This window comes from Dipodomys merriami, unplaced genomic scaffold, assembly GCF_024711535.1.
Source record: "Dipodomys merriami isolate MVZ:Mamm:240054 unplaced genomic scaffold, mDipMer1.0.p SCAF_3, whole genome shotgun sequence".
Taxonomy (NCBI): domain Eukaryota; kingdom Metazoa; phylum Chordata; class Mammalia; order Rodentia; family Heteromyidae; genus Dipodomys; species Dipodomys merriami.
The window spans coordinates 62,615,169-62,638,719 of NW_027204492.1; the positions used below are offsets into that span (position 1 = coordinate 62,615,169).

The window sequence follows — 23,551 nt, forward strand, 5'->3', positions numbered from 1 at the left end:
CCAGTGGCCTTTTTCCTTGCAATAAGCCCTGGCTGGCTTCAAACCACCATCCTCAGAGCTCAGCCTCCTGAGTAGCTAGGGAAACAGGCATGAGCCACTGGAGCTGGCTTTGAATTTGTATCTTAATGTTTTGCACATTGATTGACAGCTACTGAAAAGTGGGGAAATACCGACAGCCTTCCTTCAGTAACTACCCCCCTCTCTGGATCTGGGTGCAAGTGTCAACAACCATCTTGTCCCGGATGAAAACAACTGGGATGTGACTAAGCGAGCATTCCCAGACCTCCACCTGTATCTGGACTTGGGAGATAACAGCCACCTGGCGTCTTGTGGTCTGGAAAAACCCAGGACTTTTACGATTTATCAGAAATAAGTTCCACTAGGTCTGGAAAGGTGGCTCAGTGGTACAGCGCTTGCCTTGCATGCATGAGGCCCTGGCCCGCTTGAGCCACAATCCTCAGATCTCAGCCTCCTGAGTAGCTAGGATTACAGGTGTGAGCCACCAGCACCTGGCTAGTAATACTTTTTTTTTTCTGGCCAGTAATATTAAACGTAATACTTTTGAGCTAAACTTTTGGCTCAAGGATGCCCCAAAATAGTTGTAATTTTGTACTTATTAATTGTAATTTCAGATTTCTATAAAGTTGACTTCTAGGTGATAACTGAATTTCTCTAACACTACTTCATAAAGACATTACTTGAAAGGGCTTGTATAGCATTTTCACTGTAACATTAATGCAAAGACTAAATGGTGACCAGATCTGAATTCATTTAGAAAGGAAATAAGCAAAATCTACAATGGAGGTTTCAAATATATTTTATTCCTTCAATATATCACATTTTCATTAAGTATATAGGGCTTTCATTCAGCATCAATTATAAGTTGGTTTTGAAATAATTCAGTATTACAGAAGCTGGCATGATTACTGATCTCTCCATTCCTTTGGGGTAACTCTGCCAACTGGGGACAGGTTCCATTCGATTCCAACCTGTGTTGCTGTCTGTAAGAATTAAAATAGCATCAGTTATACATGTTTAAATCACAGTCTACTCTCTTTGGAGCCTATTTCTTTCTTTTGCCAGTCCTGCAGCTTGAACTCAGGGCCTGGGCACTGTCCCTGAACTTCTTTTGCTCAAGGCTAGCACTCTACCACTTAAGCCATAGTACCACTTCTGACTTTTTCTGTTTATGTGCTGAGGAATCAAATCCAGACCTTCTTGCTTGTTAGGCAAGCACTGTACAACTAAGCCACATTCCCAGACCTGAAGCCTATTTTTTTTCTTTTTTCTTTTTTTTTGGTCAGTCGTAGGGCCTGAACTTTTGGTCTGGGCACTATCCCTAAATTTCGTCAGCTCAAGGTTAGCGCTCTATCACTTGAGCCACAGCACCACTTCTGGCTTTTTCTGCTTATGTGGTGCTGAGTAATCAAACCCAGGGCCTCATGCATGCAAGGCAAGCACTCTACCCCTGAGCCACCTTCCCAGCCCATCAGTGAGACTTTTATCTCCAATGACCTACTCAAAAACAGCTCAAAATGGAGCTGTGGCTCAGCAAATAAGCTCAGAGACACCACTCAGGCCCAGAGTTTGAGCATCAGGAAGGGTATCTAACAACAACAAAAAACAAACAAAATGAAGAAACCCACCTTGACCATAGGCCCTTTATGTAAGTCAAACCTAACTGCTCTCCTAAGTCTCTAGAGCAGTGCTAGTCAACAGAGCTTCACTGTCCAATAGAGTAGTCATCAGCTACACACAGCCATGAAGGATGCAGAAATATGGTTAATATAAAATAACCCAATTCTTTTTTTTTTTTTTTTTTTTTTTGGTCATGGTGCTTGAACTCAGGGTCTGGGCAATGTTACTGAGCTTTTTCTTCAAGGCCAGAACTCTACCAATTAAGCCACAGCAACACTTCTGGTGTTCTGGAGGTTAACTGGAGATAAGAACCTCATGGAAATTTCCTGCCTGGGCTGGCTTCCAACCACAATCCTCAGATCTCAGCCTCCTGAGTAGCTAGGATTACAGGCATGAGCCACCAGCGCCTGGATCATACTTATATTTTAATATTTAATTGCAGGGCCAGGAGAATAGACCACTGGTAGGGCAACTGCTTAACAGGCACAAGACCCAAGTTTAATTCTTAGCATCACAAACAATAGTATATCTGATTTTGGGAAAATCCAAAACAAGAATAAAAGCAGTCTATTTAAATAAAGTATCTCCACTGGGCACTAAGTAGCTCATGCCTATAATCCTAGCTAGTTAGGAGGCTGAGATCTGAGGATTGCAGTTCAAAGACCACCTAGACAATGCTGAGATTACCTGCAATTAACCAGCAAAAAGCTAGAGGTGGATGAGTTGTTCAAGTGGTAGAGGACCAGCCATGATCAAAAAAGCCAGGCAGTTCAGAGACCCTGTGGTTCAAGTATCAGAAAAAAAAAAGAATAGCTGGGCGCTGGTGGCTCACGCCTGTAATCCTACCTACTCAGGAGGCTGAGATCTGAGGATCGCGGTTCAAAGCCAGCCCTGGCAGGAGAGACTGTGAGACTCCTATCGCCAATAAACCACCAGAAAACCAGAAGTGGCGCTGTAGCTCAAGTGGTAGAGCGCTTGCCTTGAGCTGAAGAGCTGAGGGACAGCACCCAGGCCCAGAGTTCAAGCCCCACGGCCGACCAAAAAAAAAAAAAAAAAAGAATATTGTACTCAAAAAATATTGTACTCAGTTTCTTTATTATTTTTTGAGACTGGTTCTATGTAGCTCAATGTGGCCTCTGTCTGTCTTATTACCTTAGCTTCCAAAGTGCTAAGATTATGTGTATACTACCAAACCCAGCTTGTGTTCAGTTCTGATTGTAGGTAGGATTTTATAAAACTTCATCATTCATGTACACACAGGAGGGTGATCCAAAGAAATTAAAAAAAAACAAACTGGAATCTGAGTTAACAACAACAAAAAAAAGACTGATAAAACTAGATATGTTTAAACTCTAAAGAACAAAGGTATATATAATAGCAATTTTCTTTCTTTTTTTTCTTCTTTTGGTCAGTCATGGCCTGAACTCGGCCTGGGCGCTATCCCTCAGCTCTTCAGCTCAAGGCTAGTGCTCTACCACTTGAGCCACAGCGCCACTTCCGGTTTTCTAGTGGTTTATTGGAGATGAGTTTCATGGGCTTTCCTGCCTGGGCTGGCTTTGAACTTCTTTTTTTTTTGGGTCCAGTCGTGGGGCCTGAACTCTGGGCCTGGGCGCTGTCCCTCAGCTCTTCAGCTCAAGGCTAGCACTCTACCACTGGAGCCACAGCGCCACTTCTGGATTTTTTCTTTTTGCTTATGTGGTGCTGAGGAATCGAACCCAGGGCCTTATGCATGCAAGGCAAGCGGTCTACCACTGAGCCACCTTCCCAGCCCTGGCTTTGAACTTCTATCCTCAAATCTCAGCCTCCCGAGTAGCTAGGATTACAGGTGTGAGCCACCGGTGCCCTGATTCATCTTTTTTCTTTTTTTTTGGGGGGGGGGGTGGTCCAGTTGTGGGGCCTGAACTCTGGGCCTGGGCGCTGTCCCTCAGCTCTTCACCTCAAGACTAGCGCTCTATCACTTGAGCCACAGCGCCACTTCTGGCCTTTTCTGCTTATGTGTGCTGAGGAATTGAACCCAGGGCCTCATGCATGCAAGGCAAGCACTCTATCACTGAGCCACCTTCCCAGCCCTAAGAGCAATTTTCTTCTTCCTTTTTATGGTTTGAAGCTGTGGCTTAAACCCAGGGCCTTCATGTATGCTAAGCACATTTTTTTTTTTATCACTAAGCTACACTTCCAGCCTATGAGAGCAATTTTCTAGTATCTCATAGCTGTAATAGGGAAATGTGATAAATCAGAGCTTCTGTATTATAGGAGTCTTTAACTCCCATTTTCTGCAAATGGAGAACAGGAAATGTTTCTTTTTCTATTTCTCCTTAACTATTATACTAAAATAAATCCTTAATAAAACTTTTTTTGTGTCATTCTTGGGACTTGAACTCAGTGCCTGGGTGCTATCTCTTGGGCTTTCTTACTCAAGGCTAGTGCTCTACCACTTGAGCCAAAGCTCCACATCTGGTATTTTGGTGATTAATGGATTAATGGACTAGTTTCATTCACACTACAATCCTCAGATCTCAGCCTCCTGAGTAGCTAGATTGGAAGCCAGCCTGGGCAGAAAATTCTGTGAGACTCTAATCTACAATAAACCACTCAAAAAAGCAGGAAGTGGCACTATGGATTAAGTGGTAGAGTGCTCATAGACAGTGCCCAGGTCCAAGTTCAAGCACCAGCAAACAAAAAACCTAACTTCTGTATAAAAACTGAATGATAGGCTGGAAGGTGGCTCAGTGGTAGAGTGCTTGCTTTGCATGCAGGAGCCTGGGTTCAATTCCTCAGCACCACATAAACAGAAAAAGCTGGAAGTGGCACTGTGGCTCAAGTGGTAGAGTGCTAGTCTTTGAGCTGAAGAGCTGAGGGACAGCACCCAGATGCAGAGTTCAGGCCCCATGACCCCCCCCCAAAAAAACTGAATGATAGGGTAAGAAAACATTTTTAAGGCAATGTAAGGTCTTTTGCTAAGTATGATGCTGTACACCTGTAACTGTACCACCTAGGAGGCTGAAGAAGGAAATATATACAAGTTCGAGGCCAACTTGGACATAAAAAATAAGATCCTAGCTGGGCACTGGTGGCTCATGCCTATAATCCTAACTACTCAGGAGGCTGAGATCTGAGGGTCACATTTTGAAATCAGCCTAGACAAGAAAGTCTGTGAGACTTTTTTTTTTTTGACATGGAAAAATATTTAATGGAGACTTTTTTTTTGGTAGTTGGGCTTGAACTGTAGGCCTGGGCACTGTCCCTCAGCTCTCCAGCTGAAGGCTAGTCTACCACTTGAGCCACAGCACCACTTCCCATTTTCTGGTTGTTATTGCAGAGTCTCACGTACTTTCCTGACAAGGCTGGCTTTAAACTGCAATCCTCAGATCTATGCCTCCCGAGTAGCTAGGATTACAGTCTGTGAGACTTTTATATCCAGTTAACCATCAGAAAACCTGAAGTGTAGATGTGGCTCAAAGTGGTACAGCACTAGCCTGGTGCAAAAAAGACCGGGGATAGCACCCAGGTCCTGAGTTCAAGCCCTACAACACACAAAAAAAGACCTTTAAAAAAAAACATTTTAGAGGGCTAGGAGTATGATTCAAACAATAGAGCAACAGCCTAGCAAGGTCAAAGCCCTGACTTCAAACTCTAGCATTGTCAAAAAAATATCCCCCAACACTTTAGACAGCTTTACTCTGTAGCCCATATCACCTTCAACATCCAATCCTCCTATCTTGGCTCCTGGATCAACGTAAGACCTTTTAAGAGCACCATAATATAAAAAGGACTGCCTAGTGACCTAGTAAATAATTTGGTATTAAACATGTTAAAGAAAAGATGAGGGGGGGCTGGGAAGTTGGCTCAGTGGTAGAAGCGCTTGCCTTGCATGCCTGAAGCCCTGGGTTCGATTCCTCAGCACCACATAAGCAAAAGGAAAAAAGCCGGAAGTGGTGCTGTGGCTCAAGTGGTAAAGCGCTAGCCTTGAGCTGAAGAGCTGAGGGACAGCGTCCAGGCCCAGAGTTCAAGCCCCACGACTGGACCCAAAAAAAAAAAAAAAAAAAAAAGAAAAGATGAGGGGCTGGGAAGGTGGCTCAGTGGTAGAGTGCTTGCCTTGCATGCATGAGGCCCTGGGTTCGATTCCTCAGCACCACATAAGCAAAAAAAAAAAAAGCCTGAAGTAGCACTGTGGCTCAAGTGGTACAGCGCTAGCTGAAGAGCTGAGGGCCAGAGTCCCACCTCAAAAAAAAGATGAAGCAGGGCACCAGTGGCTCACACCTGTAATCCTAGCTACTCGGGAGGCTGAGATTTGAGGATAGAGGTTCAAAGCCAGCCTGGGCAGGAAAGTCCGTGAGGCTCTTATCTGCAATAAACTATTAGAAAACTGGAAGGAGCACTGTGGCTCAAGTGGTAGAGCACTAGCCTTGAGCTTAGGGACAGTGCCCAGGCTCAGAGTTCAGGCTCCATGACCAACCCCCCCCCCCCAAAAAAAAAAAAGATGAATGGTGAATGTTGAGGAAGAAATATTTGAACTGGGGAGATGATTAGATAAGATAATCTTTCAAATCTCTTCTATAATAGAAATGACTACCATGTTAAAGCATTTTGAATATAAATGAGAATGAAAAATATCTAAAATAAGCATTATCAGGACTGGGAATGATGTATTACTTGCCTCACCTGAGTAACACTTGAGTACAATCCCTAGCACTGCAAGAAAAAAAGCGGAGCTGGGAAGGTGGCTCAGTGGTAGAGCGCTTGCCTTGCATGCATGAGGCCCTGGGTTTGATTCCTCAGCACCACATAAGCAAAAAGAAAAAAGCCGGAAGTGGCGCTGTGGCTCAAGTGATAGAGTGCTAGCCTTGAGCTGAAGAGCTGAGGGACAGCGCCCAGGCCCAGAGTTCAGGCCCCATGACCAGACCCCCCAAAAAAAAAAAAGCCAACAGTACTTACAACAGTACTTACATAAGTCCATGTAGCAAGACAGAAAGCGATTCCACCAGCTAATATAGCATTACCATATTTGTCATGGAAATCAGGTGCTCTTTTCTGGTGGCTCTGCCTTGCCATTGTTTGCTGAATGCTTCGAACTTAAAGAGAAAAAATAGAAAACCATCTATCAATTATAGAGCAAATACAAAAATATATCTATTAATTATTGGGAAAGGAAATTGATACCACAAATCAGGAAAGCCAATGAGATTTACTTTACAGTATTACACACCAGTAAAAATGGTAAAACCCGATGAATATAAAAGCACAGTAATATATTTTGAAATTCACCAAAAACAAGACAGATAAGCAGATTAATACATGATAAAACAAATACAGTGTCAGGTGCTGATGGCTCAAGGCTGTAATCCTAGCTACTCAGGAGGCTGAGATGTGAGGATTTCAGTTTGAAGCCAGACCAGGAGGAAAAGTCCATGAAACTATTATCTCCAATAAATGACCCTCTCCCAAAAAGCCAGAAGTGGAGCTCAAGCGGTAGAGTGCCAGCCTTGAGAAAAATAATCAGGGACAAGGCCCAGGAACCCAGTTCAAGCCCCACAACTGGCACATGTACACACTCACACACAGAGAATTTATTCTTTTTGTTGTTGTTGTTGGCTATAGGGCTTGAGCTCAAGGCCTAGACCCTATCCTTGCACTTTAGTTCTCAAGGACAGCACTTTTAGTACTCAAGGATAGCGCTCTGCCACTTGAGCACAGCTCCACTTCTGGCTTTTAGTGGCTAACTGGAGATAAGAGTTTTTTGCCCAAACTAGCTTTGAACTGCAATCCTCATATATCAGCCTCCTGAGCAGCTAGGATTATAGGCATGAGCTACCAACACCCAGCAAAAAAGTTTTCGAACTGCCCCTATGTGGATTAAGGAAAAGAGTTTAAGAAAGAACCAAGAACTAAAAATGTTTTTTTCCAATACTTTTTTCTAAATTATTCCTTTCCAATTTAAGTAGCAAGTCTTTACTGTTTAAAGAACCTTGGGAAAGCCGGGCGCCAGTGGCTCATGCCTGTAATCCTAGCTACTCAGGAGGCTGACATCTGAAGATCAAGATTCAAGGACAGCTTGGGCAGGAAACTCTGTGAGACTCTGATCTCCAATAAATCACCAGAAAACCTGAAGTGGCGCTGTGGCTGAAGTGGTAAAGTGCTTGCCTTGAGCTGAAGAGCACAGGGAAAGTGCCCAAGCTCAGAGCTCAAGCCCACGACCGACCAAAAAAAAAAGAACCTTGGAAAGTACTTGAATGTTTGGTTTGGTTTTTGTTGGTCATGGGGCTTGAACTCAGGGCCTGGGCACTGTCCCTGCGCTCTTCAGCTCAAGGCAGGTACTCTACCATTAGAGCCAAAGCACCACTTCCGGAGTCCTGATAATTAATTGGAGGTAAGAGTCTCACGCACGGACTTTGCTGCCCAGGCTGGCTTTGAACTGCGATTCTCAAATCTGTCTCCCAAGTTGCTAGGATCACAGGCGCTACCCACCAGCGCCGGGTTCCAGGTGGATTGCTTTACACTTCACAGACAAAAAATGGTGTCAATGCCTTTCGCTGGTAATGTCGTATAATCTTCAACAAAGTCCCCATTTTACAAATTAGAAAGTAGGATTAGAAAAATTAAATCATTACCCAAAGTAAAAGTGGTAATCAATGCAGCTACTGGCCTAGGAAAAACTACTCTATTTTTCAATTACGTTTGAAGTACCTGGAGTGTTTAGAATACAATCTAGTAACACGCTGAAATCTTTGAAAAATATAAACCAAAATATGGGTACAGAAGCTAATGCTACTTGAGTAAGGTCACCTTCCTTCACTTTACTCAAGGTCACCTTCCGGGGATATCAAGTCTGGAAATCCATTTTCTTTCTTTCTCTCTCCCTCTCCCTCTGTCCCTCTGGCCTTCTCTCCCTCTCATCTAGTATATTATCGATATATAATGCTGTCCTGAAATGTACCTGGACCTGCCTAACTTTTAGAATTTGAAAAGAAATGAGAATGACTGCTTTCAGAGCAATTGCTTCTCTGTAGACTTAGGAGTCAATACAGTCCCAAAGATAAAATTTCGAATATAAGGAGAAGAAAGGTATCCATGAAATGCTCTTCTTTGAGATCCTCTCCCTGAAGAATCAAAGTACAGTGCTCAGCTCTCGATAGCAGACAGCAATCTTGAAAGGCAACAATGAAAAACAGTGGGTGACAATGCTAATGGCAAGCCTTGGCGGAAACAGACTCGGCATTTAGAATGAGATGGTCAGGATTTGGAGGCGCGAAAGACCAAAAGGACAGATGTAAGGAAGCTGTAAATGACTTCCTCACAATTTTTGCTCACCTTGGAGACGGCTTATAGCGTTTTTGGCCAAGGAAAACATCGCGGACCTGTAGCTCAAACAAAAGCAACGGCGGCTGGGCTTGACCACGCGAATTCTCCTTAGGTACCCTTGCAAAGAACCCTGAAAAACAAAATGGCTTTCACTTAAGACCTGTAATGAGATTTGGCGATATCTCGCGATATTTTTAAGCCAGGAAACCTGCAGTACTTTATATCGCGAGAAAAGTCTTAATGCCTTTTGGGAAATGTAGTTTCAATGCTGCGTGTGTCTGTATCACTGTCTGGGTGTCACTGTCTCTGAATGTGTGTGCTAGCCCTAAGGCTAAGAACTCAGGGTTTGGGCTTGATATTTTGTTTTTTTTTTTTTACTCAAGAAGCCACACCTCCACTTAAGGTTTTTGTTGTTATTGTTGTTGGTTAATTGAAGATTCTCCACGGCTTTTCCGCCTGGCCTGGGCTGACTTCCAACCCAAATCCTCAGATCTCAGCTTCCTGAGTAGCGAGAATTACATTGCAGAAATGAGCCACTGGCGCCCTGGCATTTTATAAGTACCATCTGATAGAAGTCAGAAAGCTCCTAGAAGAAAGATTTACTGATCTGTAGAGGAGAACTGCATCACTGTTCTTTCTGCTCCTTCAAAACTCATTTTCTTTTTTTTTTTTTTGTCGGTCGTGGGGCTTGAACTCTAGGCCTGGGCGCTGTCCCTCAGCTCTTCAGCTCAAGGTGAGCGCTCTACCACTTGAGCTACAGCGCCACTTCCGTCAAAACTCATTTTCTATCTCCACTTACCACAAACTAATTGGTCAAACTCTGTGTGTGTGTGTGTGTGTGTGTGTGTGTGTGTGTGTGTGTGTGTGTGCGCGCGCGCGTACACACACTGGGGCTTGAACTAAAAGCACTGAGCTCTCTCTTGAATTTTTTACTAAAGCCTAGGGTTCTGCCACTTAAGCCACAGCTCCAGTTCCACTTTACAAAGTATTTTGAAATAATTCCAAATTTAGAAAAAAGTCAGACAAGTACTGGTGGCTCACACGTATAATCCTAGTTGCTCAAGAATCTGAGATCTTAAGATCATGCTTCGAGGCCAGTCCCCACAGGAAAGTCTGTGACACCCTTAGCACCAATTAGTCACCAAAACGTCATAAGTGGAGCACCAGCCTTGAGCAAAACACATTGAAGGACAGTGCCCAAGTCCTGAATTCCAGCCTTAGTATTGCACAAAATAAGAGAAAGAAGAGAAGGAGGCAAAGAGAGGAAAAGAGATCACAGAATTGTAAGAAGCCTACCAGAGTAACCCCAAGCTGAAGCAGGAAGATTGTGAGTTCTGGGCCAGCCTGAGCTACGAAGCTAGACTCCACCTCAAATATAAGGAAAAAAGTTTTCCTAAGCACATAAAAGGAAACCCCCAATTGGAAGTATAGGAAGAAAGAAAGATTCCAGTAAAATAAGAATGAGGAGGAAGAGGAGGAAGAATAGGAGGAGAAGGAGGAGGAGGAGGAGGAGGAAGATGAAGAAGAAAGAAGGAAGAAGAAGAAAGAAGGAGAAGGAGAAGGAAAATCCAGCTCCTGAATTTTCAAAAGTCAAAACAAAAATTCCTAAGCACTCTCCCATTAAAGAGGAACCCTGTGCCGGGCGCTGGTGGCTCAGGCCTGTAATCCTAGCTACTCAGGAGGCTGAGATCTGAGGATCGAGGTTCAAAGCCAGCCCGGGCAGGAGAGACCATGAGACTCCTATCTCCAATAAACCACCAGAAAACCGGAAGTGGCGCTGTAGCTCAAGTGGTAGAGCGCTCGCCTTGAGCTGAAGAGGTGAGGGACAGCGCCCAGGCCCAGAGTTCAAGCCCCACGACCGACAAAAAAAAAAAAAAAAGAGGAACCCTGTGATTCTTTATCTGAAACTGTAAGCGTGAATTGAGAAACAACAACAACAAAGCCTGGTTCTTCAACGGACCACCTCACCAAGACTCTCCACTCCCCAAAAAGGGACCCATTGCCCATTCTAAGGAGAAAGAGTTTCACAAGTGACATAGAAGATGTGCCATACCTTTCCACACCACAGCACTGTATTTATGTCATTGGCACTAGCCTGCCCCATCACCATTGTCACTACAAGAATCCTCTCCAGGCCGGGTGCTGGTGGCTCACACCTGTAATCCTAGCTACTCAGGAGGCTGAGATCCGAGGATCTGGGTTCAAAGCCAGCCCGGGCAGTAAAGTCCATGAGACTCTTATCTCCAATAAAAACCACTACAAAACCGGAAGTGGTGCTGTGGCTCAAGCCTTGAGCTTGCCTTGAGCTGAAGAGCGCAAGGACAGTGCCCAAGCCCAGAATTCAAGCCCCACAACCGACCAAAACAAAAAAAGAATCCTCTCCAAAGAAGGTGGCTCAGTGGTGGGGTAGAGTGCTTGCCTTGTATGCATGAGGCCCTGGGTTCGGTTCCTCAGCACCACATAAACAGAAAAAGCTGGAAGTGGTCCTGTGGCTCAAGTGGTAGAATAATAGCTTGAGCTGAAGAGCTGAGAGATAGTGCCCAGGTCCAGAGTTCAGGCCCCACAACCTACCCCCCCCCAAAAAAAGGAGACATAGCAAATAAGGCAAAGAATACTTGCTCTTATACCCTAGTGGTGTCAATCAAGCTAATAATTGTAAAAATGCCTTTGTATTTTTAAATTATTTATTGTTATTCTAAAGGTGATACACAGAGGGGTTACAGTTATATAAGCTTGGTATTTTTTTGTTTTTGTTTTTGTTTTTTTTTTGTTGGTCATGAGGCTGAACTCTGGGCCTAGGCACTGTCCCTCAGCTCTTCAGCTAAAGGCTAGTGCTCTACCACTTGAGCCACAGCACCACTTCCAGCTTTTTCTGTTTATGTGGTGCTGAGGAATTGAACCCAGGGTCTCATGCACGTGAGGCAAGCACTCTACCACTGAGCCACCTTCCCAGCCCAGCTGGTATTTTTTATTGTAGGGGTGATGTACAAAGAGGTTATGCTTATATAAGTCAGGTATTGAATATATTTCTTTTTGAAAAGTGTCATGCCCCCTGCATTTTTTAAACAATCAATCAAGCAGGGTTCTGTCTAGAATGGGTAAATTTTTATGCTGGACACCTGTGGCTCACACCTGTAATCCCAGCCCTCTCATGGACTTTTTTTGCCTGGGGTGGCTTCCAACTGCAATCCTCAGATCTCAGCCTCCTGAGTAGATAGGATTATAAGCATGAGCCATTGGTGCCCAGGTTGAATAAAATATTTTTTAAAAACCCACAAAGTGGGGTTGAGAATGTGGTTTAGTGGTAGGTGCTTGCTTAGCATACATGAAGCCCTGGGGTTCGATTCCTCAGTACCACATACACAGAAAAAGCCAGAAGTGGCACTGTGCTAACCTTTAGCAAAAGGTGTTTAGGTTCAGTGCTCAGACCCTGAGTTCAAACCCCAGGACTAGCAAAAACCCCACAAAGGACTAGAGGCATGGATCAACATATAGTAACCTACCTTACAAGCAAGGGCCCTGAGTTCAACCCTAATACTTCCAAAAGAATGTGAAAATTAAAGTGTGGTGTTTCTTGAATATTATCAAGTCACCCTATAAAGATAGTGTATGATTTGCATTTCCTGAACAACATGTAAGAGTGCCTATTTTACCTTTGTTTATGGCTTATATTGTATAACTTTTGTATTTTTTGTCAATATGATTCACAAGATGGCTCTCTTTTTTATTTTTTATTTTTTTTGGTCGGTCATGGGCTTGAACTGTGGGCCTGGGCCCTGTCCCTGAGCTGGTTTGCTTAAGGCTAGTGCTTTACAACTTGAGCCATGGCACCACTTCTACTTCCGATTTTCTGGTGGTTTATTGGAATCTTAAGAGTCTCAGAGCTGGGCGCTGGTGGCTCACGCCTGTAATCCTAGCTACTCAGGAGGCTGAGATCTGAGGATCGAGGTTCAAAGCCGGCCCGGGCAGGAGAGACCGTGAGACTCCTATCACCAGAAAACCGGAAGTGGCGCTGTAGCTCAAGTGGTAGAGCGCTCGCTTGCCTTGAGCTGAAGAGCTGAGGGACAGCGCCCAGGCCCAGAGTTCAAGCCCCACGGCCGACAAAAAAAAAAAAAAAAAAAAAAAAGAGTCTCACAGACTTTCTTTTTTTTTTTAATTTAATTTAATTTTATTTGTGAACATACTGTACAGAGGAGTTACAATTACATGGGCAGGATAATGCGTACATTTCTTACCAAGCATTGCAGCCTCCTCCTTTGTTTACTCTTCACATCCCTTCCCAGCATCCCCCCTCCCCCCCAATCTCACAGACTTTCTTTCCCTGGGCTGGCTTTGAACTATGATCCTCAGATCTGTCTCCATAGTAGTCAGGATTACAGGCAGGAACCACCATCACCCTGACTCTCACGTTTTCTCTTTGAGACTTTAAATTTTTAAAATTTTAGGGGGGATAGGGAGAACTGGGGTTTGAACTCCCTTAGCTTTTCCCTCTTTCCCCTTTGTTCTACCACTTGAACCACAGCTCCACTTCCGGTTTCTGGTGGTTAATTGGAGATTATGAATCTCATGCCCAGGTTGGCTTCGAATCATGAGCCTCAGCTCTCAGCTTCCTGGGTAGCTAGGATCACACGTTTGAGCCACTGCGCCTGTTTTTTTGTTTGTTTGTTTTTGTTGGTCGTGGGGCTTGAACTCGGGGCTTGGGCGTTGTCCCTGCACTCTTCAGCTCAAGGAGAGCGCTCTACCACTTGAGCCACAGCGTTACTTCTGGTTTTCTAGTGGTTAATTGGAGATAAGAGTCTCACGGACTTTCCTGCCCAGGCTGATTTTGAACCATGATCCTCAGATCTCAGCCTCCTGAGGATTACAGGCGTGAGCCACCGGCACCCGGCTTGACTGTTTTGTTTTGCTTTGTTTTGTTTTTTGGTCAGGTCTGCCTATGTAGCCCAAGCGGAAGCGGAAACTCTATCTCAGGCTCGAGTGCTGGCATTGCAAGTATATGCCACCACACCCTGCTTTTTCAAATTCTTACTCTTATTGCACTTAAAAAAAATCCTCCAGTTATATTAAGTATATTTTTGTTTTCCTACTTTTTTTCTTTTTCAAATACTTGGGATTAAATGAAATGGATTTCAAGGAATTTTAAACGAGTCTTGGGGAGAAAATTGCGTCTTAGCAACTCCAAGCTATTTTGAACTGAAAATACCCGCAGCATTCCACAACTGCGCAAGCGTGTTTCACAGCCGCTCAGCTCGACATCTTTTCCCAGCACGAAAGGGGAGGCCCATAATTTTTAACGGACGAATGAAAAACCTCCAGATGATCCTCTTCCTATTGGCTAACGGAGACCAATTAGAGGCGAACTGTCTTTTAGCGGGCGTCTAGCCTTAACGCGCTGTGACGTTATGGGAGGGGTCGCCTACCAGGGCTAAGTTTAGCCAATGAGGAAAGAGAAGGGGTGGGTTTCCCAGTTCTCACGTCCGTCCCACATACCCAGCCAAAGGAAAGTTTGGCTTACCCCGGGGAGAGGAGCGAACATGGCAGCGCGTCGGTGGTTTTGGTCTATCTCTGCGACTTTGGCCATGGCGCTGCTGCTCTTGTACAAGATTCCTTCAGCTTCTGCCCAAAGAAAAAAGGAGGTGAGGACTCAGTTTTTAGCACCAGAGGCTTTTCCCACTGCGAGAGGCTTGACTGGGTCTGTGGATTCCTTCCCGCTTTCCTTTCCCTGTCCCCGCCACTTTCTGGGCTTTTGGTATCTTTTAACCCCATCGTTTTCGGGTTATTGCTTTGCGAAGGAAGGAAAGGCAAACTTCATGTCTTGTGAGAGTGGGGTGGAATAAGTGGCCACCTGGCTTCTACGGGCTGGGACAAGTTTGGCCACTTCTCTGTGAGTTGGGGCCCCATAGGGTGTTGGGGCTGGAGGCTAGATCCAGGGTGCAAGATATAAAGAGCGGCTTTCCGATGTTGGCAAATGTTAACCCCTCCGACATGTACAACAGCTTTGGTGCCTTTTTCAGTTCTGGATCTGGAAATGAGAGCGAAGTGAAATTAAACCAGGTTGATCAACCGCGTTGATCAGCCAACAAATATTCCGTGTGCTTGACATACACATATGAACAAAAGTGCAATTCCCTCCTAGTGGAACTTACAGGCTTTGGGAAATCCAAAAGATCTATCTATCTATCTATCTATCTATCTATCTATCTATCTATCTATCTATCTATCTATCTACCCACCCACTCACCCACCCACCCACTCACCTACCTATCTACTCATGCTTAAGCAAGCTAAGCAGACCAGTTTGTGCATTGTGGTTTAAAACATTTGTGACTTCCATCTTTGTACTCTCAGAACTTAAATAAAAATCTTAGTAGGGGCTGGGAAGGTGGCTCAGTGGTAGAGCGCTTGCCTTGCATGCATGAGGCCCTGGATTCTGTTCCTCAGCACCACATAAGCAGAAAAAGCCGGAAGTGGTGCTGTGGCTCAGTGGTAAAGCACTAGCCATGAGCTAAAGAGCTGAGGGACAGTGCCCAGGCCCAGAATTAAGGCCTCACGACTGACAAAAAAAAATCTTAGTAGCAATCGTTTGTACCCTCAAATTTTGTTTTATTTTTTGTCCTTTCTCTTTTGGTACTGGGGATCAAACCCAGGACGTTGCACTTGCTAAGCAAGTGCTTTGCCACTAAACTACTTCCTAGCTCACCTGCTAAGTTTATATGAGAAAAACCAGTTTATACAGTTAACTAAGGCAGAACGAGGAGTAAACCAGATCAGCCATTCTAATCCTACATTCTGTTCACAAAGTCACTCAGACATTTCTTGTGTTAATTTCTGCTGAATTAAGAATGAAGCTATCTTCTGTATGCCTTTTTTCTATTTCTTTATTAAAGGGATTTATTTTGGGGGGGAGGGGTCCGGTCGTGGGGCCTGAACTCTGGGCCTGGGCGCTGTCCCTTAGCTCTTCAGCTCAAGGCTAGCGCTCTACCACTTGACCCACAGCACCACTTCTGGCTTTTTTTTTTCTGCTTATGTGGTGCTGAGGAATCGAACCCAGGGCCTCATGCATGGTAGGCTAGCGCTCTACCACTTGAACCACAGCGCCACTTCGGGGGTTTTTCTTTTTGATTATGTGGTGCTGAGGAATCAAACCCAAGGCAAACACTCTCCCACTGAGCCACCTTCCCAGCCCCTATTAAAGGGATTTAATAAGACAGTAAATCTCTACAGAGCTCTAAACATCTCTTTCATAAAATTCTTTGATCAAATTCACTATTTCTATTGCTCTTATCTCCCTTCTGGAGAGATTTCTGTGTGTCTGAACTCTTCCATAAAAATCAAAGCTAAGCTAGCTAATTAAAACAATGAGTTAAGCTGGGCGCTGGTGGTTCACGCCTGTAATCCTAGCTACTCAGGAGGCTGAGATCTGAGGATCATGGTTCAAAGCCAGCCCGGGCAGGAGAGACCGTGAGACTCCTATCTCCAATAAACCACCAGAAAAACCGGAAGTGGAGCTGTAGCTCAAGTGGTAGAGCGCTCGCCTTGAGCTGAAGAGCTGAGGGACAGCGCCCAGGCCCAGAGTTCAAGCCCCATGACCGACAAAAAACAACAACAACAACAATAAAAAAACAATGAGTTAAGACTGGCAATGGCCCTGAGCTTCTTTTGCTCAAGGCTAGCACCCTACCACTTGAGTCACAACATCACAGCCTCTTCTGTTTATGTAGTACTGAGGAATCAAACCCAGGACTTCGTGCATGCTAGGCAAGCAACTCTACCACTAAGCCACATTCTTTTTTTTTTTTTTTGGTCGGCCATGGGGCTTGAACTCTGGGCCTGGGCGCTGTCCTTCAGCTCTTCTGCTCAAGGCAAGCGCTCTACCACTTGAGCTACAGCGCCACTTCCGGTTTTCTGGTGGTTTATTGGAGATAGGAGTCTCACGGTCGTCTCTCCTGCCTGGGCTGGCTTTGAACCGCGATCCTCAGATCTCAGCCTCCTGAGTAGCTAGGATTACAGGCGTGAGCCACCAGCGCCCGGCTCTAAGCCACATTCTTAACCCAGTAATTTTTCTTTAACTCTCCAGCACTTTTTTTTGTTGTTGTTTTGTCAGTCGTGGTGCTTGAACTCTGGGCCTGGGCGCTGTCCCTCAGCTCTTCAGCTCAAGGCGAGCGCTCTATCACTTGGGCCACAGCGCCACTTCTGGCTTTTTTTTCTGCTTATGTGGTGCTGCGAATTGAACCCAGGGCCTCATGCATGCAAGGCAAGTGCTCTACCACTGAGCCAACTTCCCAGCCCCCCCTGAGCTTCTTTTGCTCAAGGCTAAAACACTCTACCACTTGAGCCAGAGCTCCACTTCTGGCTTTTTTGGTGCTTACTTGGAGATAAGAGTCTCTCATAGCCAGGTGCTGGTGGCTCATGCCTGTAATCCTAGCTACTCAGAAGGCTGAGACCTGAGGATCCCAGTACGAAGACTCTTATCTCCAATTAATCAACCCAAAACTAATGTGGATCTGTGGCTCAAAGTAATAGAGCACTAGTCTTGAGCAAAAAAGCTCAGAGACATTGCCCAGGCCCAGAATTCAAGCCCCCACCCCCCAAAAAAGTCTCATAAGCTTTCCTGTCCTGGCTGGTTTCGAACCATTATCCTTAGATCTCAGCCTCCTGAGTAGTATTGCAGGTGTGAGCCCCCAGTGTCCAGTTGTCTGTTTTTTCAGACAGATGTAATATGTAGGCCAGGCTGGCCTCAAACTTGTAATCCTCCGAAAGGTGGGCACTGATGGTTCATACCTGTAATCCTAGCTTCTCAGGAGGCTAAGATCTGCAGGTTGGGGTTCAAAGCCAGCCCAAGGGAGAATGTCCCTGAGCTCTTGTATCCAATTAACCACTTGAAAAGTGGAAGTTGAGCTGTGGCTCAAAGTGGCAGCACTAGTCTTGAACAAAAAAGCACAGAGGGCTGGGAAGGTAGCTCAATGTTAGAGTTCTTGCCTAGCATACATGAAGCCCTAGTTTCCATTCCTCAGCACCACATAAGCAGAAAAAGCCAGATGTGGTGCTGTGGCTCAAGTGGCAGAACGCTCTCCTTGAGCTGAAGAGCTGAGGGACAGTGCCAAGGCCTAGAGTTCAGGCCCCAGGACTGACAAAAAAAGGGGGGGGGCTGGGAAGGTGGCTCTGTGGTAGAACGCTTGCCTTGCATGCATGAGGCCCTGGGTTCAATTCCCCAGCACCACATAAGCAAAAAGAAAAAAGCCAGTAGTGGCGCTGTGGCTCAAGTGGTAGAGCGCTAGCCTTGAGCTGAAGAGCTGAGGGACAGTGGTGCCCAGGCCCAGAGTTCAGGCCCCACGACCGGACCCCAAAAAAAACAAAACACAGAGAGTGCCCAGGTCTGGAGTTGAAGCCCCACAACTGACAACAAACAAACAAAAACCTGCTGGGTGCCAGTGGCTCCTGCCTATAATCCTAGCTACTCTGGGGGCTGAGATCTGAGGATCACGATTCAAAGCCAGCTCGAGTAGGAAAGTTGTGAGACTCTTATCTCCAATAAACCATTCAGAAACCCGATGTGGCTCTATGGCTCAAGTGGTAGAGTGCTAGCCTTGAGCTGAAGAGCTGAGGGACAGCACCCAGGCCCAGAGTTCAAGCCCCAGGACTGACCAAAAACAAAAAAAAGGAAAAAAGAAAAAACAACAACCTTGTGATCTTCCTGCCTTACTTCCCCAGATGGCAGACCTGTGTCAATCATGTCTGTCAAAATTATATTTCTTGACTTGCTTCTCGGAATCTAAATATGGAAAAGGGTGAATGCATAGAGTATTCTGAAGCATAGTAAAAATGCTTGTAGTAATGTTTACATGGCAGGTCTTCCTGCTTCTCAAGTCTCAAAAAAAAAAAAAGTGTAGCTAGACGCTGGTAGCTCAGTGCTTGTAATCCTAGCAACTCAAGAGACTGAGATCTGAAGATTGTAATTCAAAGCCACCCTTGACAGGAAAGCCGGTGAGACTCTTAACCAGTTAACCATCAGAAAACTGGAAGTGGCACTGTGACTGAAAGTGGTAGAGCACTGTCGTTGAGCAAAAGAGCCCAGGGACAGCACCCAGGCCCTGAGTTCAAGACCCATGACTGATAAGGAAACAAAACAAAGCAAGAACTTTAAAAAAGATATGATTTACTCTAACTCAAGTAATCTTTAGCAAGTTAGCAAGTCTCATTTTCCTCAGAACAATTGAGAAAATACCTATTTCTGTGGCTGCTGTGAAAATTAAATAAGGTATAATTCCATCCAGAAGACCCTTGGCCTATGGAAAGCATTAGATGATATGACTGATATGGTTTGCTTGCATATATGAAAGTAAAACTATGAAACCTGTTAAAATTGCTTAAAAGGCAGGAGGTAGTAGGATAAGGCAGAAGGTGAAGGTTTTGCTTTATTGTCATGTTACAATATTAAATTTTTGTAAGTTTTTTTTTTGTCAGTTTTGGGGCCTGGGCTCTCAAGCCCTGAGCTCTTTTGATCAAGGCTAGTGCTCTACCACTTTTTTTGGCTCCGGTCGTGGGGCCTGAACTCTGGGCCTGGGCGCTGTCCCTCAGGTCTTCAGCTCAAGGCAAGCGCTCTACCACTGAGCCACCTTCCCAGCTCCTGCTCTACCACTTTGAGCCACAGTGCCACTTACAGCTTTTTCTGAGTAGTTTATTGGAGATAAGAGTCTCATGGAAACCAGGTGCTGGTGGCTCATGCCTGTAATCCTAGCTACTCAGGAGGCTGAGATCTGAGGATCATAGTTCAAAGCCAGCTCAGGCACCCAAGTCTGTGAGACTCTTACCTACAATAAACCACTCAGAAAACCGGAAGTAGCCCTGTGGCTCAAGTGGTAGAATGCTAGCCTTGAGCTGAGGAGCTGAGGGACAGCGCTCAGGCCCAGAGTTCAAGCCCCACGACCAACCAAAAAAAAAAAACAACCCAAAACTAATTGATAATGCAACCCTTCACCCCAAAAACAAACCACTTAAAAATCATCAAGCAAAGATACAGTGATACATTTTAACAATATCCAGGAAGTGAAGTGACTATCCAGGAATGAAACACATGGTATTTACGGATTTAAAGTGCTCTTCTCTGCTCACTGTCTGTCTCCTGAAGTAATTATCTGTCCAATTATATTTCTGTATCTGTTCAGTTTCACTCTTAATTCATGGATGAAGTTGGAAATGTATTGCTTAGCCAGAAATTTCATTTTAGTAATATCTGAAGACTGGTAAATGATTAGGAAAACTAAAATCATGAATTTATGTTTATATTAATTGCACATAGTAAAGGGTTTCATTATCACATTTCCACTCATAGATACAATGTACTTCGATTATATGCATCACTCTGCTGCTCTGGCTTACCTACCTGCTACTCTCCCCTCCTTCCTGGTTGTTACCTCTTCCCTCTTTTTTTCCCAGTTTCTTGTTTTAGTTTTTGTTTGCTGGTTCTGGGGCTTCGACTGTTGACCTAAACACTGGCCCCTGAGCTTCTTTTGCTCAAAGCTAACACTCTACCACTTGACCCACAGTTCCACTTGCAGAGTTTTGTGTTTAATTGGTGATAAGAGTCTTTTGGAGCTGGGAGACAGTAGCTCACACCTATAATCTTAGCTGCTCAGGAGGTTGAGATCTGAGGATCACAGATTTGAGGATCACAGGCCCAGAGTTCAGGCCCCACGACTGGACCCAAAAAAAAAAAAAAAAAAAAAAGAACCAACATTGTCTGACCTGAAGCAGAAGTGACAGTCTCTTGAGGCTGTTTTATTTTTTAAGTGGCAAAGCATGGAATTGAATAGAGAAATTACTTCATTAAAGGAAACTGTGGGCTAGGCCTAGGTGACTCCAAAGCTTCCTGAGGCAGTCTTGGTCAGCACTTCCCCCTTAGCCCATCTTCCCATTGATCAGTCTCTTACTCCCTTCATTGGCTGGTCTGGATGAGAAGTGTGTGTTTAGTTCCTTTTAGGTCTTTTTGTTGTTGGTCCTGGGCCTGGGCACTGTCCCTCAGCTCTTCAGCTCAAGGCTAGCACTCTACCACTGAGCCACCTTCCCAGCCCTAGTTCCTTAGTTTTTAAGACACTGTGTAACCTTAAAGATATCAAGTTTCTCCACATCCTGTTTAAGGTCATTCTATTTTCACTTTATTAACAAACATATGTTGCTATTTCTCCTTGCTTTTTTATTTTTATGGTGCTAAGGTTCAAACTCAGGCCTTTGTGCTTACAAGGCAAGTGCTCTACCACTTGAGCCACATCCCCAGCCTAGCAGTGATATCTCATTAGATTTTTTTTTGCGAGTCTTGGGGCTTGAACTCAAGGCCTGGGCACTGTCCCTGTGTATGTGGTGCTGAGGAATCAAACCCAGGGCTTCATGCATGCTAGGTAAGCACTCTACCACTAAGCCATATTCTCAGGCTAGATTGTTTTTCATAAGGTTAATACTCTACCTCTTGAGCCACAACACTACTTCTGGCTCTTTTAGTGGTTAATTGGAAATAAGAGTCTCATGAACTTTTCTGCCCCAGATGGCTTCAAACCATGATTCTCAAATCTTAGCCTCCTTATAGCTAGGATTACAGGCGTATGAGTCACTGGCATCCTGGCTCTTACTGTGTTTTTAATGATGTTGAACATTTTCTTACGCTGATAGGGATTGAACCCAGGGTCTAACTTATTGAACATCTTCCTTTGTCTATGTTTGCCATCTTTTTCTTTTTTGCTAGTCCTGGGGCCTGAACTCTGGGCCTGGGCACTGCCCCTGAGCTCTTCAGCTCAAGCCGAGCGCTCTACCACTTGAGCCACAGCACCACTTCTGTTTTTTTCTGTTTATGTGGTGTTGAAGAATCGAACCCAGGACCTCCTGCATGCTAGGCAAGAACACTAGCACTGAGCCACCTTCCCAGCCCTCATATGTTTTTGTTTTGTTTTGTTTTTTTACTCATTTTCTAGTTTAGCTATGTGATTTTTTTTCTTTCGGTCCTGGGGCTTGAACTCTGGTCTTGGACGCTATCCTTGCACTCTTCAGCTCAAGGTGAGCACTCTACCTCTTGAGCCACAGTGCCACTTCTGGTTTTCTAGTGGTTTATTGGAGGTAAGAGTCTCGCGGACGTTCCTGCCCAGGCTGGCTTTGAACTGTAATCCTCAGATCTCAGCCTCCTGAGTAGCTAGGATTACAGGTGTGAGCCACCAGCATCCAGCTGCTATGTGATTTTTTAAAGTATTGAATTGATTTTTTCTAGCTAGTTCTGGGACTTGAACGCTGCACCTGGTTGCTGTTGTCAACTGAGCTTTTTTGCTCAAGTCTAGCTTGAGTTGTTTTTTTGTGTATGTGTACCTTTGCCAACATTGGAGTTTGACCTCAGGGCCTCTTGCTCTTGTTTAGCTTTTTCTCTAAGGGCTAGTGGTACTCTACTATTTGAACCACTTCTGGCTGTTTATTGGTTAATTGGAGATAAGATTGTCATGGAGACCAGTGTTATACGTGGCTCCCAACCATAATACTAGCTACTCATGGGGTTGAGATCTGGAGACTGCAATTTCAAAGCCAGCTGGGGAAGGAAAAATCCATGATACTCTTATGTCCAGTGAAGTACCAAAAAGCCAGAAATGAAGTTTTGGCTTAAGTGGTAGACCACCCAGCCTGGAGCAGAAAAAGCTAAGTGAAAGCAAGAGGACCTGAGTTCAAGCTTCAGTACTGGCACAAAAAATGTCTGTATATGTGAATGTGTATGTGTATATACCTAGTCTGGAGGCAAGGCTCAAGTGGCAGAGCACCAGACTAGCAAAAGCTAGTCTGAATTCAAAGGCTCTGAGTTCAAACCTGGGTACCACTTATATATATATATATATATATATATATATATATATATGGCTGTATATGTATATATGTACATAACATGTAAGCTATATATATATATATATATGGCTGTATATGTATATATGTACATAACATGTAAGCTATTAATCATTTTTAATATAGTTTAAAAATATTTTTTCTGGGCTGGCAGTATGCCTTAGTGGTAGAACGCTTTCCTAGTATGCATGAAGCCCTGGGTTCGATTCCTCAGTACCATATCTACAGAAAAGGCTGGAAGTGGCGCTGTGGCTCAAGTGTTAGACCTCTAGCCTTGAATACAGAGAGGCTCAGGGATAGAGCCCAGGCCCTGAGTTCAAGCCCAGGACTGGCAAAAAAAAAAAATTCTGTTGGGTGCTGGCGGCTCAAACCTGTAATCCTAGCTACTCAGGAGGCTGAGATCTGAGGATCAAGGGTCATAGCCAGCTGGACAAGAAAAGCCCGTGAGACTCTTATCCTCAGCTAACTACCAAAAAACCCAGAAGTGGACGTGTGGCTCAAGTGGTAGAGTGCCAGCCTTGAGTAAAAAAGAAAACAAACTAGCCGGGCTCTGGTGGCTCACGCCTGTAATCCTAGCTACTCAGGAGGCTGAGATCTGAGGATCGCGGTTCAAAGCCAGCCCAGGCAGGAGAGACCGTGAGACTCCTATCTCCAATAAACCACCAGAAAACCGGAAGTGGCGCTGTAGCTCAAGTGGTAGAGCGCTCGCCTTGAGCTGAAGAGCTGAGGGACAGCGCCCAGGCCCAGA

The 23,551-nt window shown here is 44.8% G+C and overlaps 2 protein-coding genes across 2 annotated transcripts in view; one reads left to right on the forward strand and one right to left on the reverse strand.

Annotated features, from left to right (window-relative positions):
- Positions 1–801: 801 nt before the first annotated feature.
- On the reverse strand, positions 802–9,095 carry Cox7b (cytochrome c oxidase subunit 7B). The gene is made up of 4 exons (XM_070039351.1): positions 8,947–9,095; positions 6,586–6,710; positions 5,318–5,422; positions 802–1,001 (listed from the first exon to the last, which is right to left on the reverse strand). Exons 1-4 carry the CDS (start codon positions 8,984–8,986, stop codon positions 924–926), a joined length of 348 nt encoding a protein of 115 aa, XP_069895452.1. The 5' UTR covers positions 8,987–9,095; the 3' UTR covers positions 802–923.
- Positions 9,096–14,375: 5,280 nt separating this feature from the next.
- Magt1 (magnesium transporter 1) overlaps positions 14,376–23,551 on the forward strand; it is a 30,433-nt gene continuing 21,257 nt past the window's right edge. The window contains exon 1 of the mRNA XM_070040152.1: positions 14,376–14,573. Coding sequence (XP_069896253.1) covers positions 14,376–14,573 — 198 coding nt within the window. The remainder of the gene's footprint in view (positions 14,574–23,551) is intronic.